Source organism: Etheostoma spectabile, chromosome 15 (genome assembly GCF_008692095.1).
Source record: "Etheostoma spectabile isolate EspeVRDwgs_2016 chromosome 15, UIUC_Espe_1.0, whole genome shotgun sequence".
NCBI lineage: Eukaryota > Metazoa > Chordata > Actinopteri > Perciformes > Percidae > Etheostoma > Etheostoma spectabile.
The window spans coordinates 13,783,617-13,801,124 of record NC_045747.1 but is presented as its reverse complement, the minus strand read 5'-3'; the positions used below and the strand labels follow the sequence as shown (position 1 = coordinate 13,801,124).

General features: G+C 41.3%; 1 protein-coding gene across 4 annotated transcripts; it reads left to right on the top strand.

Annotated features, from left to right (window-relative positions):
* The first annotated feature begins 3,790 nt into the window (after positions 1-3,790).
* On the top strand, positions 3,791-17,403 carry ezh1 (enhancer of zeste 1 polycomb repressive complex 2 subunit). 4 transcript variants are annotated; one of them, XR_004335175.1, is made up of 21 exons: positions 3,791-3,963; positions 5,548-5,731; positions 5,878-6,003; positions 6,514-6,636; positions 7,092-7,209; positions 7,368-7,625; positions 8,239-8,341; positions 8,638-8,801; positions 8,995-9,086; positions 9,187-9,349; positions 10,481-10,665; positions 13,104-13,195; positions 13,495-13,523; positions 13,637-13,762; positions 14,904-15,082; positions 15,220-15,315; positions 15,425-15,506; positions 15,591-15,671; positions 15,780-15,906; positions 16,010-16,055; positions 16,147-17,403. XR_004335175.1 is itself a non-coding variant. In XM_032536693.1 (21 exons), exons 1-21 carry the CDS (start codon positions 3,806-3,808, stop codon positions 16,171-16,173), a joined length of 2,517 nt encoding a protein of 838 aa, XP_032392584.1. In that variant the 5' UTR covers positions 3,791-3,805; the 3' UTR covers positions 16,174-17,403. The 4 variants fall into 4 exon arrangements, 3 of the variants coding, with proteins under 3 accessions (XP_032392584.1, XP_032392585.1, XP_032392586.1); XM_032536693.1 differs by having other exon boundaries at positions 15,780-15,864; XM_032536695.1 differs by lacking the exon at positions 3,791-3,963 and adding an exon at positions 4,130-4,578 and having other exon boundaries at positions 15,780-15,864; positions 16,147-16,173.
* The last annotated feature ends 105 nt before the right edge of the window (positions 17,404-17,508 follow it).

Genomic DNA, 17,508 nt, shown 5'->3' with positions numbered 1-17,508 from the left:
TTCCACAAATTTCATTTCTTGTCAATGGCAGTAGGCCTACCTCAGTCCCTGGGGAGTTGGGTTGGGAACTGGAGGGTTGGTGGTTCAAGTCCACATATGGACCAAAGTATGGTGGTGGCCTGGTAGCTGGAGAGGTGCTAGTTCACCTCCTGGGCACTACCAAGGTTCCCTTGAGCAAGGCACCAAACTCGTTCTGCTCGGGGCGCCTTTCCATGGGCAGCCCCCTCACTCTGACATCTCTCCATTAGTGCATGTATAGGTCCTGACCATGTGTGTGTAATTCAGGCCTGTGTGTAATAACAACAGAATGTAGATTGGGATTTTCCCTTTTGGGATTAATAAAGTAGGCCTATACATTCTTATTTATTATTCTTATTTATTATTAATATTATTATTATTATTAATAGCCTACCTACGTTACCCACAGTGCAACTCAACCAGAGAGAGTTTGACTGAAGATCTAGGTGTTAAGCTAATAGCGGCAAATATAGGAGGAGCGGGAAACAGTTCCTCTGGGGGGGGGGGGGGGGGGGGGGGGGGGGGGGGGGGGGGGGGGGGCAGCTGGACTTGTTCGACTCCTGGACAGGTCGACTCCTGTGTTTCTGCTGTCGGTCCATTTCAGATTGCCACTGAAACTGTATTTTATTATTAGTGTTATCTACGTTGTTAAAATCCCTAAATACAACGTTAGACAACAACAGAAATATTACGAATATTATGTATTTGTATCTTTCCTATCCGCCAAGCGGTACGTATTACGTCACTTCCGGGGTTTTCCGCTAAAAAGATTTTTTTTTTAAACGTACCGTGCATAATTAACTGGAATAAAGCTGAGCAACGTGTTGTTGCTGGTGAAAAAAACATTGACGATTAAGTATATGAACATTGAATCGCTGTCCGATTCTCTGATTTGAATGCCCGCATTGCATTGTGGGATATCAGCTTTGAATGTGCGCAGCGCGGCTCATATCAGTGTTCTGTTTTACAGCCTGCTGTAATATTTCACCGGTAATAAGATTGAAATAATAGGCTATGATTAAAATAATTAAATGAATAATAGGACAACATCTAAATAAATGTTAATAAATGTAACGTTATGGTTTAAAAATATCAATAAACAACAAAGCAACTAAATAGACCAAAATAATAACATTAAAATAAATGCATAGGTATATGATAAGATCTCGTGAATAAATGTTAATTAAAACAGCAGTTATAGGGATAAAAATACCAAAACTCCCTCAGATCGTTAAGGGGCCGTGTTCTATGCGACGGTCTATCTGACAGCAAAGGGAAGGCCTAGGCCACACCTCTTCTTGATTTCAAAGTACTTTTGCTAGTTTATATATCACTCACTGATTTAGGGCCAAAATACATTTCTGATCTGGTACTACACTAAGAACCACCCAGACCTCTCAGGTCATCTGGGACAGGTCTACTTTCTGTCCCCAGAGTCAGAACTAAACAGGGGGAAGCAGCGTTCAGTTTCTATGCTCCTGCAGGTTTCCAGATCTGGAATAAACTCCCAGAAACCTGCAGAGCCGCTGCTACTCTCAGTTCTTTTAAATCAAGGCTGAAGACCATTCTTTTTTATCTTGCCTTTCTTTAAATGATGTTCTTTTAATTTTCAATTTCTCATGCTGCACTGTAACTTTTATTCTTGTGTTTTATGTGTCTTAATGTTCTTATTTTTAATTCATGTGTTTTATCTGTGTGTTTTTTTGTTTGTTTTTTTTAACTGATTTTGTGTAAAGCACTTTGAATTACCCTGTTGCTGAAATGTGCTACACAAATAAGGCTGCCTTGCCTTGCCTTCTAAGGATGAAAGTCAGACATTTGATGAGTAGCCTAAGGAGTGAGACTGTGTTGGCTTTAAACAACATATGCAGTAGTAGGCTATTCCCCATGATAAATAAACAGACTTTTATGACTTTCTGTTGTTGTTGCTGCAGAGCATGATTGGCTAATCGTAGTATATCAGTGCTGGTGAGTGCTGAGCTGTGTTACACCAGTACTGATTTCAAGCATCCCCTTCCCACCAACTCTGGGTCTGACGTCAACAGAGCCTCTGTGGTAAAGAGAGGCGGCAGGGATCTCCAGTATGAGACTGATGCACTCATTCACGTCACTGACGGATGAGTGTTCTTTAGCTGCTGGACTTGGGAGAGAGCCAGCTAGCTTGGGCCAAAATTGCTTCCACATTTCATTTTCAGAAAAAAGAGGCCAGTTTTTATATGTAACTGACTGCATTTGAAGAAAAAAAACATCCCAAATTTTACAAATGTTCTGTTAAGTGAAACATTTAGTTGACACACTATGAATAATAAATATAATAAAAATAAATACTAGGCTATATACCGTATATATAATATATAAAATAGCTTGAAGTAAGTATTTTATTAGCTGCTTTGTGAATCTTTTCATCTCTAAGCCATGTCACAGATCATAAAAGCTGCACCTAGACAGCAAAGACCAACACACACAGCTTACATTATACAGAATGAAAAACTTCCTGCTTATAACAGCCATGCTCCACAAGCTTATCTTCCTGTGTGTGTTTGCTTTTGTTTGACAGGTTGGTATCAACATAGCATGAGTTGGGCTACTTCAAATACCACTGTAGACACGCCAAACGTGTTAGATCATCTGAGATACATTTGCTCACTGAATGCATAATTACCAACCAGGATTAGCACGGCCTAAACAGCACCAGAGAACAGAAAAGATCAACAGCAGCTTGCTGATCAGAGAGAAACACAATGAGGCAGTCATGCTGGTATGATATCTGACCAAACCATGTCAAGCAAGGTTTCTTCATACGAATATGACATGTGTGTATGAGCACATGTTGTGTTGTGGGGTGGAAATTAACCAAACAGTGCCATCTTGTGTGCCAGAAGAGAAGCAATCATGTGGTTTCCTTTTATCCATTAAGAGTATAAAAAAATAAAGTACAAATAAACTAAACTGATAAGAAAATTATCAGAATAATAAGCATCCATATGTTTGCAGCCTGTGGGATAGGATGCAGTGTTAAATTTGAAATCCCTGAATTGATATTTGTTACCCTCATACTGTACATCCACAACGTTGAAACAATCTATTACAAACAAGTAAATAAATAGAGCCATGTTTTTTTATTGAATAATTGAAGGGCCATGTTCTTATCCACAATGGCACCAAAGGCTTAGATTAAAGATTAAGTTTAATGTAGAATATAATCATAGAAAATGAAAGGGAATATTGTGTCAGGTTCCCTGTTTTTAGATTTTTCTTCATGCCAGAGACCCATTAAAGATGAGGAGTTTGGTGCATGCCCTGTAACATAGATACATGTATTCACCCCTTTTCTTTATAGCCATAGAAACGGCCTGGAGAACTAAAAGATTCTGTATAAACAAAAATATTGTCAATACTTATTAAGAGCATGTGAGGAGTTCAGAAGAGGCAGCAATATCTCTTCAGTCTTCATTATTCATGGACTTTTTTATTTTTATGTATCATTTTAGTTATTTGAAAATAGCTATGGTGGAATGTATGTTGCTTCCTGAACTTAAAAAAAATAAGTAGGCTATGTCTTCTTTTCACACTGTCACTTTAAATATTTGCATATTGTTATGATGGCTTCAAATTATGCTGCTCCTTTTCGTCAGCTCGATCGTTTTTATAAATTTAACACACAAAAAAACGTGATTATATCATTTTTTCAATTTAAATTGGCTAAATTAGAATTTTCCGTGAGGTACGTGATGTCATCAGTGGGAGGACATGTCATCCAGTCCTCTCTCTAAACACGTTGGATAAAATGCGTCGAGCTCTCCCTGGAGGAGGAGTGCAGAACAACAACTCAACTATTTTCCATCTGATAGAATTCCACTGTAGGAGTTTTCAACTATCAACTATATTTTTCATCCCATATACTTTTGGACAGTTTATTCCATCAACACAATCAGCGCAAGCAGGGTAATTAGTCCTATTATGTGAATTTATATCCCAGTGTTCCTGTGCATTTGTTTGGCTATTTCAAAAAAAATCACTAAAATAGGGCTGTGAGATTCGTTTCTTTATTTAAAACGTTGCATTATTACGCCGATCAAACCCATAGAGCGTCGTGCCCTCAGGGATTTAGATGGCGATCTAGCACTCTTGACTGGACAGTTGCATCAGTTCCTGTGTGTGCGTGTAAATGGCTGTGCTGTGGCTGCTGCTGCTCCACGCTACTTTTTATTCCCAGGACGCAGAATAGTAATACAATCTCATCTTCTAGGAAAGGCAGTGATCGTAAGACGTCACATTCCTGCTTAGGTTGGTTCGACAAAGCCAAGTGCGCAGCTATTTGTAAGCTACGACAACAACAACAACCACCAGCACCATGCCCATGGATAACGTAGGGATTTCTCTGAGATCCCCTTGCCGTGCGGAGACGAGATCTGCGTCAGATCCATAGCAAAGACAGCCTTTAAATGCTCCGGATCTCTCAGCTGTAAAAAACAAAAACATTAAAAAAACAAAAAACTGAAAGGGACTTCGTGTTGCCTTCTCTTCGCAACAAATAGGACGCACGCCGTGGATTTGAAGGTATTTAATAACTGCGACACTGGATATAGCGGTAGACGTGCACACGCGCGTCCGCTGGAATAGCGTGCTATCATTGTAGTGCTCGCGGTGCGCACTCGTCTTTAAAGTGTTAAAACATTTAAATGGATACTGTGTGGCTCTGTCTCATCAGGGTTGCAGCCGTAGGACGCAGCGCACTTCATTGCTGTGGCTGAAATGTGCACGACTCATAAACCAGAAAAAAAATGCACTGTAGCAGTTTCCCGAGCTCAGTTTTGTCGTTGTACTTATTAATGATTCTGTTTTATCTCAGATACGGAAGTTGATATTCACTCAGGTGATTATGAAACACAGAAAAACTGTACTACGCACTTTTCTGCTCCGCTTCATATTGTTTTTCTGAAGAGGCACGCCCACTCCTCAGCAATGTGTATTCCCCGTGCTATTAAATTATTAGAGACTTATTTGCATGCAAACGATTCTGTTTGTTATTTGGTCAGTTACCATCCATGATTAAAAAAGAAGCAACGGCAGTCTTGCACTAAGCAGTTTAAAGCACCAGTGTGGAAGGCATTTCTTTACATTAAATGTCAGTTTTGTTTTGCCAACAGAAGAGGGCACCCTTTCAGATAGAAAAAGAAAGGGTGAGTGAAAGGGGAAGTTTAATGTTTGTGAGGGGCAAAGGGAGAGTATGTTGTACTTACTGAAGTAACACACAGTTAGTAGTTTAAAACAAGTGACAGAAAGCGATTTAGAGCTTATTATACCAATACCTAGTAGGTGAATTATTGAGAATTATTGTGATTTAATAGGTGGTGAAGACTGAGAAATGGCCCTATACAATTATTATTGAGTGAGTCCCACAGACTCACTCAAATTTATTACAAAAAATCTATTCAATATTCCTTTTACCTTTTGAGATCTAAAGGCTTAAATTGACAATATAATATAGCCTGTTCTGTTTCACATAGTATCTCTGTCCTTTTAAAGAGTCATGGAGGAAACAGCTGCTGCAGCTCCAGCCTCTGGCACCGGGGCTGCCCCACCAAGCCCAAGACCTCAGCTTCCCTCCTTTGTGCCCTCCCGCAGCCTGCTAGAGTGGAGACGGAGGGTCAAGTCTGAGTACATGCGCCTTCGCCAATTAAAACGCCTTAAAAAAGTAGAGGAGGTCAAGGTGGGTCAACAAAGTTATTGACAGTTCTGCTTAAAAAATATCAATTTCTGCCTATGTATGTGCTGTGTGCGTGGTGTGGGGGACTTGCAGCAGGTGTGTGTGTCTTACAGTATGTGTGACATGCTCTGTCTTCTGTTTGATTCCAGACCCTGTTCATGTCCAACAGGCAAAAGATTGAACAGCAGACAAATCTCCTGAATGCAGAGTGGTCCAAGCTCAGAATTCAGTCCATCCCTCTGTCAACGTCTGGTGGAGCTCAGGCCAACAAAAAGGTGTGTGTGTATGTGTGTGTGTTTTATTGTAACATATTACTTCACATACTACCCCTGCCTGGGGTACTCTGTCCTGTGTTCATATTCCTGCCCAGGCTGCTCTGGCTTAATTTATAATCCAATCTAGTACTATAGTGGGAATGTTTTGTGAGAAAACTCATCTCTCCATCATGTTGCATCCTCTACACCAGCACCAAGGTTCTGCTCTGATTCCCACCTGGTTCTCAGGTGATCCTAAAATATCTGTGGACAAAGCTTAACAATACAAGGATCATATAGCCTAAAAGTGGTCTCTGGCCCTGTGGGAGCTCATGATACAAATACCTTGAGGGTATGACAGCATATTCTCTTCCCACGTGCTGTCAGCGTCCGTTTTTTTGTGTTTTCTTGGTTTACATTCCCTGTTGGGGGTCGAGCAGCATGTTCATTCGATTGTATAAAATTGTCCAATGATGCTTGGGACTGATCTATTGTCTTGTCAACCCCAACCCCTTGCTGGTTCTTTTACAGATGTGTACAGTGGAGTTTGGCTTCCCAGAATTCAAAGCTCAAGCCATCGCCATGAGACCCTTATCAACGGTGACAGGAATCCCCTTCATGTACTCCTGGTCGCCTCTGCAGAACAACTTCATGGTATGACATAAACCACATTTAATTGTGGGTGATGCAATAACAGTGTTGTTACAGGTGCAGAGCACATTCTATATAATTTACTCATTCACCCGATTCCAATTATAAAGAGTTCCATGTGTTCAATGGAAATAGCATGATTCTGAGTTGATTAAATTAATAGAACATGTTGGAGAAATTCAAGAACACGTCATCCAACTGAAAGCACCCTGTGTTCCCAAATAAAAGTTTTCTTTCTCTTGCAAACTTACTTGGTTTCCATTTCTTACATTTCCAGTCCACGTGTGTACCTTTGTTCCATTGTGAAATGCCCAGAGACAGGACCATTTGGAATTTTTTTGCTTGTTTGTTATTTTGACATTTTGGGTTTTAGTTCCTCAAAAGCATCACAGGTGGTGAGTTGACATACACCATCAACTGGTCGCATACCTGTCTTGAAAGGACTTTTTGTTTCTTAGGTGGAGGACGAGACGTTCCTCCATAACATCCCATACATGGGCGACGAGGTGCTGGAACAGGACGAGGCCTTCCTGGAGGAACTCATCGACAACTATGATGGTGTCCATGGTGACAGAGGTGTGTGTTAAATGCTCTGTACCATTAAGATGTCTGCATAATCTACGCTTTTCATACTTTATATCACTGTGAAATTCACTTGGGACTTTGGTGTATTATATGCTGATGATGCAGCTGATGTCATTGTTTGATATTCTGACATGTTAATTGTGTCCCAGAGGGGGGGGTTATCAGTGACGAAGTCTTTAAAGAGCTGGTGGAGGCCCTGAGCCAGTACTCTGACCACGAGGAAGAGGAAGAGGAAGAAGTAGCGGTGACAGCGGTGACAGCGGTGACAGCGGCGACAGCAACGACGGCGGATGTGATGGGAAAGAAGGATGACGAGAGAGTGATGAGGAGCTCAGTGGAGGGTTCAGAAGAGACCAAACCTGGTACTGTGGCATCCATCAGGAGGAAGAGGAGGAGCACTACGGAGGGTGAGAAAGTCTTGAGCTGTGCATTTGTGCGTTCAGACTTTGTCCTGTAAGAGAACAAGAGGACTGCAGCATGAACAAGGCTGGTACTGTTTCTCTCATTACACTGCAAAACTACCACAAGGGCGCCCTGCCACAGCAGCCTGTGCACAGGCATTGTTTACTTTAAAGCTGCCCCTGTGACCCCTGCATGGGTACTGTGTGTGAGGGAACCTGTTTGTCAATGACACTGATATGGCTTGGCTCTAATTACAGAACGTAATGACCTTTTCCACCAAGCGTTATGGGAAACTAGGCTGTATACACAATTAGTGATAGTGAAATGGAAGCACACCTGGTCTTTTAGGCATTGGTAGACAAACGCATCAATGAACAAGGGCTTCATGAGATACTGAAAAATGAAAACTACATTGTTTGTTTTAGATCATGATTTTCCCTGAAACTTTTTCAGAACATGTTATTGCTAACTGGCCTTGAGCACTGGGAAAACATTTGTACCATTGCAAAATGATCAAATGAACATATTGCATAAGCTTTGTTTGTGAATCTGTATCAAAACCTGATGTGTGGAAACTGGGGATATTTGTATAACAAACTCTCTTTCTGTCTCCCAAAGTGAGGGACTTGTCCAGCAGCAAGAAGGTCCCCAACGATAACATATTCACAGCCATTGCCTCAATGTTCCCTTACAAGGGCACCATGGAGGAGCTGAAGGAAAAGTAAGAGAAGTGCAGTGAAACTTGGAATCTATGTGCACAATGCCGAACATGCCGTTGCTTAGTGTTCACCATGGAGACGCAAGCTGTCAAGACGAAAAGTAATAATGGTGTCTCCCTCTTAGGCTCTCTGGCTCAAAGGAGCAGTTGCATCAGCATCTGAAAGAGCTTTACTTAGAAAGAAACACCTACAACTTCAGCCAGCACCAACTTTGAATAAGGGTGCTAATACCGTGGTAAAAAAAACTAAACGCAGGTGATATATTTCTTCCAAAAAACTCTCCCTGTCACTTCAACAGGTACAAGGACCTCCTAGAGCCCCCCAGTCCGGTCAAGCTGCCCCCACTCTGCACCCCCAACCTGGACGGACCCTTTGCTAAGTCTGTACAGCGGGAGCAGTCGTTACACTCCTTCCACACGCTCTTCTGCAGACGTTGCTTCAAATATGACTGTTTCCTCCACCGTAATGGCTTGATTTTTTATTTTTATTGTTTCTCCTGTAGGTTTATTTTAATTTAGGTTTGTTGACTCCCAGTGAGATTGTGATAAATAAAAAACATATGTTATATTTGCTTATTGCTTAGACTTGCTAACTACTAACTACTGTATTTGATGTACAATAGAGAGTAAAAACATGTTTGTTTCTTTTCACAAAGCTTTCCATGCTACACCCAATGTTTATAAGAGGAAGAGTAAGGAGATCCGCATTGAGACTGAACCATGTGGCGTAGACTGCTTCCTGTTACAGGTTTGCCAAGCTCAAAATTATTGAACCTATTCATGCATTATGTAGTAATTGCTCTATCTGTTTGATTACTGTTTTCCCCATCCCCTGTCTTCTTCTGAAGAAAGGGGCTAAAGAATTTGTGGATCAGAATATGTTACGGTCACAGAGGTCTCGGAGGCGCCGAAGGCAGCAGCGTCCCACCTGCTCCAGCTTTCCTGGACCGTCTGCATCTGCTGAGGATGGAAAGGAGGGCTACAGTGACCATGAAACCACCTCCTCCTCAGGTAGGACTCTGATCTTACAGGAACTGGGTTTTGAAGCTGCTTTTAAAACCAATTTTTAATTTCCACTTATTGCCTATTGTTCTGATGTTTCCATTTTCTCAGCTACTCTAAAGTAAATGTACACATCTGGTAAACTCTGGTAATGACTGTCTGCTTTGAGGCCTTTTACAGCATAGACACAGTTATTTGAAAGTGTTGAGTCACTGTATGACTGAGTGGATGCATCATTTACCATAACTTCCCCCCTTTTCGGGAAGCTTGTCTGCCCCGACGGACTGCAGCCCTTCCGCAAAGTGAAATTTGGCCGAAGATGATAGCTTACAAGTCATATCCTACTCTCTCCTTTGTCTCCCTTCTTCCATCTCTTCTCAATATCAGTTCTCGTTTGCCAAGTAAAATAAACCAGCTATTAGTTTTGCATGCTTCATCCCCAACATAAACACTTTGTTCCCTCTCCCCCTCCTCCTACTGTAGTTTTTTTTTTTAGCTTTCTGTTTCTTCATCTCTGTTGACATCTTCATGTGGAGAGCAGCAAGAGGGAAATAGGAGCCCTCTCCTCTGGCTCACCCCTCCTCTTAGGTTGTTGTTCATTGTCATCAGTGCTTTACTGTAAGTCTCTGTAAGTTCTGGAAACCGCTCATGCTTAGCCAGTGACACAGCAGACTCTCTCGCACATGTTGAGATCATTTTGAAAAAAACAGATTGTTGAGCAGATTAATAAACATACTCAGTGCTGGAGCATGTGGCCGCAGCAATGCTGCATTCACCTTGTTGCCAAGCAACATTTGGCTCTCTGCCTTAAGCTGTGGGTGTACGGGAATCAGTCTTGAATATCCAAAAAGCTAAATCGAAGTCATGGTCACCTGCGTGTGTGCATGCATGCATGCGTACGTGCGTGCGTGTGTTTCTGTGTGGGTGTATGCTTGACACCCAGAAATAGCGGTATGTGTGTCAGTGTAGAGTTAAATTACCATGACTGATGTGTGTGTGGGCAGATAAAAAGCTATCAAAAAACCTTTTTCCAAGACAAAGTAAAAGAAAAGTGTGTGTGCGCAGCTGCATGCTCTGCCAAGCATAGTTGGTCAGTGATACTAACGTGTTTTTCTGTGTGTGTCTGTATATGTGTAACAGAGGGAAATTCGCGATGCCAGACTCCCACAAAGATGCGTCTAAGGGATGAAGAAGGAGAGCAGCAGGCTGGCTGTGTGGTTCAGTGGAGCGGGGCGGAGGAATCACTCTTCCGGGTGCTACACGGCACTTACTTCAACAACTTCTGCTCCATCGCTCGTCTCATCGGTACAAAGAACTGCAAGGAGGTAAAGTGTTCACTCACTTCTCCGAAAAGAAATGTATGTACTGACTAATATTAGCACATGAATTATGGCTCAGATCTAAACAAATCATTTTACAAATGTGATCAAAATTTGAAATTTTCTCTACTGAATACTGATTTAGCGTAGCATTATCAGACTTACGAGAATGCGGAACCAGAAATATCGTCTTTCTATCTCTATTACCTGCAATGCAACTAAACCTCTGACCCTTCAGTCTGAGTGTGTTATGCTAGTAGTGGCTAATGTAGCTACTAGCCAATTAAGCAGAGATGAGTAGGGGCCTACAGAGGTCTGGTAGGCTCATTTCTTACTAACTCCACACCGCTAGACTGTTTTCATTTTTAAATTTGATGTCTTTAGACCCAAACTATGTTGCCTCTGGAGCTTCATAGATTAAGGCTGAGTTGAAAGATATAAATTCAAGTGTGATCTTGTGAGAATGCGAACATGAGTCCTCTCACTTAGGTATGAGAGGTTTGAGACATTAACGTTAACTGAATTTTTTTAAATGCAAAGCTATACATGTCGATATTGTATCAGCTAATATTAGATTATTTTCAAATAAAGTGCACGCTCGCTAACCTTAACGTTACTTGGGTTACTTAACTAAATGCTAGAGAACCAGGGCATGGTCATTGCTAGCAGCATAACAAATGTAACTGACCATTAACATTAACTTAATAAAGTTACTGTAACAAACAACAAATAGCTTTTGACAACAAAAAGATGCATTTACCTCTATGTGTTTTTCAAATTTTATGGAAAATTATTAAAAGCCAGCACTTAGTGGTGTTTCGGTTGGCATAATTTGCAGCACATTAATAAACAATAATTCAAGCTGATTCTAGACCCCTTCGCTTCACGTTGGGGTCCTGATCATCCAGTCGGGGTTGTATTCGCTATAACAACCGCCTCGCTCTAAATTATCCCTTATGTACTGTATATTCCAGTCCAATTAGACTGAATTTGGTATTGATGACGCGGAAAATAATACAATAAATTCACTGAAATTATTTGAAACTAAAGTAATGAGCCAATTTTGTAAAATGTAAGGAGTAGAAAGTACCAATATTTGTGTTAAAAATGTAAAGAGTAGGGCGCCTGGATGGCTCGGTTGGTAGAACGGGCGCCCGCATATAGAGGTTTACTTCTCAATGCAGCGGGGCGGGGTTCGACTCTGGCCCACGGCCCTTTGCTGCATGTCATTTCCCCTCTCTCTCTCCTTTCATTTCTTCAGCTGTCCTGTCAATAAAGGCCTAAAATGCCCCCAAAACATACTCTTTAAAACAAAAAAAATGTAAGCAGTAAAAGTAAAAAGTCGGCACAAAAATAAATAGTAAAGTAAAGTGTAAAAATATCTGAAAAATCTACTTGAGTACAGTAACAAAGTGTTTGTACTTCCCATCTCTGCAAATAGGAAATACAAGTAAGAAGATTTATGAGAAATGAGGTCTTAATTTTAGCGACTAGTTTACTGCAATTATGACTGTTTAGCTGTCTCATCTGTTACTAACCAGATGAAATAGCCATGAAATGTAGTTTTAAATCTTAAATAATGAACAAACAATTATTTTGTGAAGTAGTTGTTTTTAAATGAAGTAGACAACATACTTACGTTGCTAATTTCTGTTGCATTTGAGTCAGTGCGAGTATAATAACACATGCATTCTGTGCCAGTGGTTTTATGGTGTGGGTAATTGGCCTGACTACAGAGAGAATGGCATGTGACACCATAAACACGAATGCTTACCAGATGTGACGTCTTTTATTTTCTCATGATGCAGTCTTTCAGCCTTAGACATTCAAAGACTTATGTCAATTGAGTGTCATGTGGGCTGTGCATAACAAGGCTTGTGGTAAGAACACCTTACACCTTACAACTAAATTAGATTTCAAACCTTTTTACTTACAAACGCACAATACACACATTAAAGAACAGGTGAAACAAATAATCTGAAGCAGCCTTTCCCGTGTACATCCAGCCTTGGAGAGCCTCTTGTCACATGGCTAGACCAGTTCAGTGTCCAGGCCCCGCCCACAGCTTAACTGAGAGGAAATGCTGAAACCAGCTGCATCATTATGTATGTCTGTGTCCTAGGGAAGAGGCCAAATCTGGATTTGGCAGCCAGAAGTTGTGTGTGTGTGTGTGTGTGTGTGTGTGTGTGTGTGTGTGTGTGTGTGTGTGTGTGTGTGCGTGTGTGTAGACAGATGCATGTGTATGTTTGGCCTCTGTGGTGGAGTTTTGATAACAGAGGATGGCGGGGGGGGGGGGCAGGATGTTCTGTGCCGTGCTTTTCAGCTTGAGCGGGTACATCGTTACAACATTTTATTACAATAAAGAGAAAAGCATTTCTTCACAGGATAGTTTGTGGTTAATTAGCAGGATGTGTTGTTGTTAATGTAATTTTTGTTTCCCACAGGTGTACGAGTTTGCAGTAAAGGAGGTCCTTAACCATCGTGTTCCTTTGGTGGATGGAGGCATCGCGCCCCAAAAGAAGAAACGGAAACACAGGCATGATGTCATTAGTAATTCTCCCTCTTTTGTCCACCCTTTGCTGAATGGCAGAATCATAATCATAACAGGATCTCTTGCAAAAGGGAGCTTGGCCTTCAGTGAAAATTCCCTAGATAAAGAATAGATAAAGGTTAAAATGTATGTATTCTACTCTGTACCAGTAGTATTAAAGCTGCATTTCTGCCACATTTCAATATTTGTCACGTAAAAGTCATGAAAAGTGATTTAACTGAATAGGTGTGGTTACAAGTTAGAAGAGTTTTTGACCCTGTCATTGTGTTTGTTTATTGGGGCAGGTTATGGGCAAAGATTCAGCTGAAGAAAGGTATGTTCACCTGAAAATTAAACCTCACAGCACAACTATAACTGCCCTATGTCTTCTGAAATACAACGCAGCTTACAGTGCCTGTCTGAGGGCTTTGTCCTCTGTTGCTCCAGATAATTTGTCCAATCAGGTGTACAACTATCAGCCATGTGATCACCCCGACCATCCATGCGATAGCTCCTGCCCGTGTGTGATGACCCAGAATTTCTGTGAGAAGTTCTGCCAGTGCGCGCATGAGTGTGAGTGTCACATTTCTTTTTCAACAACGACCGTACTTTCATGCACTGTATGCTTTCTTTCTTTCTTACACAGACAAAAGAGACACAAGTAGCTTGCTTGTAAAGCAAAAGGGAAATTGTTTGTCATACCACATTTTCCACTGAAAGCTCTCTGTAGCTTTAAAACCTTTTTTCCAGCCCACAATACAGCAGGGCAGCAGAATGTAAAACGATTCTGCAGTATTCTGGCAGCGGTCAGAGGAGAAACTGTCCTTTGGCAAAGATAGGTGGGTGTCTGTTTTAATACAGAGCTGCATTCACAATTAAGCATTTGCTGCAGCAGTGATGACCCAGAACTGTGTTTTCTGAAATGGCCACATGGTGGAGGAATGCATTTCTTATTTTCTTCCTCTGTAGAGTTTACAATAGAGAAATGGGATTAGACAAAGTAAAGATGTTGCTGTGGTTTGAAATAAATAGCTTTGGCTCATTTTTTCATCCGTTGTGGTTCGGTCACCTTTTATCCCCCCTTCTCCCTACCCGACAATTACCTCGCCTTTTCCCGTAGTAGATGAGAGCCCGGGCCAAACAGGAAGCAGCCCCCGGTTGCACATGTGTGTGCTCTAAAGACTCGGAGAGAAATCAAAGGCATGTCACAGGATCTGACTCTGATATACAACCACATAGCCAACATCAGTATGAGTCAGACAGCTCCAGCTAAACAATGCTTGATGATACAGACGCGCAAAAACCCGCACAGGCTGGGACTGGGAGCTTAAAAACAGCAAAAACAGAGAAGACAAATGCTGCCTGGAGCTCTTGTTATGGGCAGTTTTCCCCAAGCAGAGGCTGCTTAGAAGACATTCTGGTTATCCTGATCCTTCCATCTATCTGCCCGGAGGGTGTTGTGTTTCACTCTGCAAAATTGTATTTCAGCATATCTGCCAGCAGAGGTCTCTGAGTGATGGCCTTCTCAGCAATACCCACCCATTGAGGTTCTGTGCTGCAACTGCATTTTTAGATGGAATTATTTCTCACAATCATATTGTGTTCTGCCACGGCTCATAATGTATTATCTTTCTGTATTGCTGCAGGCAGTTTGCTCATAAACCTTCTAAGCACGTCCCCTTTCACAGCAGCTGTGTGTCTAAATATTTTTCAGGCCAGAACCGCTTCCCAGGCTGCAGGTGTAAGACACAGTGTAACACTAAACAGTGTCCCTGCTACTTGGCCGTGAGGGAATGTGACCCAGATCTGTGCATGACCTGCGGTACTGCAGACCACTGGGACAACAAAGCCATCTCCTGCAAGAACTGCAGCATCCAGAGAGGCCTAAAAAAGGTAGACAAGGACACTTGCGGGTCTTAATGGGTTTAATATATCAAACCTGATATTCTGTTATTCTGGAGACAGGTTATTGGTGTTCAGATCACCCATATGAATTGTGGTTGTCCTAACATACATCTGAATTCTCTCAGCACCTGCTTTTAGCTCCATCAGATGTCGCCGGATGGGGCACCTTCATCAAAGAGTCAGTTCAGAAGAATGAGTTCATCTCTGAATACTGTGGAGAGGCAAGTCTAAGCAGTTAAGTCAGATAAAATAATATAATGTAGAGTGTTGAAGAATTTAGTGTTTATTATTCCTCTGTGTGTGTGTGTGCGCGCGTGCGTGCATGAGCAGCTGATCTCCCAAGATGAGGCAGACCGACGTGGAAGGATTTATGACAAATACATGTCTAGCTTCCTTTTCAACTTGAACAAAGGCAAGTGTTCCCCATTTCTCCTCTGCTCAAAACCATACAACTGTATTTGAAGTGGTCCTTAATGCACTCCATGTCTCTCAGTAGACTTTGTTGTGGATGCTACGCGAAAGGGGAATAAAATCCGCTTTGCAAATCATTCAGTTAATCCAAACTGCTACGCTAAAGGTAAGCTGGAATCTGTTTGTTTTGCTATTGGAGTCACATGTGAATTTAGACGATGTTGTGGGATCAAAGCAGTCTTTTATTGGCTAATACTGTTTGCTGCCATTGCAGTGGTAATGGTGAATGGAGACCACCGCATCGGTATCTTTGCCAAACGAGCTATCCTGCAAGGAGAGGAGCTCTTCTTTGACTACAGGTAGAGTCACGGGCCTTTTAGTGACTCTCCATCTGCTTCAAAGTAAAATTTAAAAAAACAGGCCGCTGTACATTATGACTGAATTAATAGTTTGCGCAGATCCTGTATAATAACTTGATCTCTTCCCTTCATTTTCACTCCACAGATACAGCCAAGCGGATGCCCTCAAATATGTGGGCATAGAGAGGGAGGTAGATAGGACTTAGCTACACCTGCTGCCTACCTCCATAACCTGTCCCTAACTCCTCAGCCAGCCACTAATGCTTCTGTCCCTCCCTGTAGCGTCACATAGCTGATGAGTTTCTATGAGCAGTCGCTGTCTCTGCCTTCTCTGCTGCACTTCTAAAAATAGAGTCCCTCCCCGCTGTATGCAGATACCATACCACCTCCTTCAGTGACAGCAGTCAGCTCTCCCCCTCATCTGCCCAAACCTACCCACCTACCTGCAAGAGTGTATACGCCAAGCTTATGAAATGTAGCTATTTAAAGTGGAAATACAATTAATCCGTATCGCTTAATGCACCAAGAGGATCACATTTATTTGTTTTTGTTTCATCTTGTCAACGCAATGAAGTCGCGATTACATTACATCATCATAAAGTGTGTTACTCTCTCAGCAGTTTTATTACTGTACTTATAGACCGGCTTTTGTTTGACCTCTCAATACGTAGTGCAAGCTTTTACATCGTACCTAATGATGATCAGTGAAATGCATGTGCTGTCTCTTGGATAAACAAACCATTAAACATGTTAGCCACAGCATTAGCTTCAGTCTGATGCTGCTCTGTGCAGTCTTTCAGTATTGTAGTGTGATGTTACTGCCTGTTCTTCAGAATAACTTGACTGTTTGACAGTGTTGTATGTTCTTCTATGAACCTTTTCAGCAGCTAGCATCACCACCACAAAATAAAAGTAAAATTAGTTATTGTGCATTTATATCATTGTTCGGCAAAAATATAGGCAGCCAGACTAGAAACCGACTGACTGAATGTAACCTGTAGATGATGGTGAAGAGATCTCATCCCTCTTTTCATTTTACACATTAACCCGTTCTACTGGTACTCTGGGCAACGTACTGTTTAACATTTATAAACATTCATCATCAAGTTTACATGATCTTGAGGCCTTCACACCTTGTGAAGGAAATAATTAATAAATTAACAAGTCACACAGTAAATGTCTTCCTTTACAAATCGTTAAAGTGCCAAATGATTTCTCACAGAAAAAGGCTGAAACAGTGTGGATGGGTTGCATGATTAACAGAGGTGTGTTTGCAAGGGTTTTGACCATGAGAAAAGCAAAATTATCCTTGTTTGACCAAATATTAAAGTCCCCCACATGTGAATGTAATTTATCTTTTATCATCTTTTCTTCATTTTTTTATACATCCAGATTTGTTATTCACTTATCTTTCATTTATAAAACATTAACGCCCACATTGAAATGAGATCTTTCTCAATAGGATATGAACAAAATGGAGTTTACTGCTTTGTACAGTGTATGCCTATAAAAATAAAGGTTTAACTTTATACAATAAAATATGTTGTCCTAGTCCTTGAGAGTGTTTACTTTCTCTGTGTAAAAAAGCAGCTCACCTAAAATAATTTCAATTCAATTTCTATTATGGTATCAAATCATAAGAGT

What these genes read in the sequence shown, in the direction of transcription:
- ezh1 (XM_032536693.1), top strand. Translation starts at nt 3,806, where the DNA reads ATGCGTCGAGCTCTCCCTGGAGGAGGAGTGCAGAACAACAACTCAACT. An exon ending in TCCAGAGAGGCCTAAAAAAG is followed by an intron (nt 15,083 to 15,219) that starts GTAGACAAGGAC and finishes GAATTCTCTCAG; the next exon opens with CACCTGCTTTTAGCTCCATC. An exon ending in GAGCTCTTCTTTGACTACAG is followed by an intron (nt 15,865 to 16,009) that starts GTAGAGTCACGG and finishes TTCACTCCACAG; the next exon opens with ATACAGCCAAGCGGATGCCC.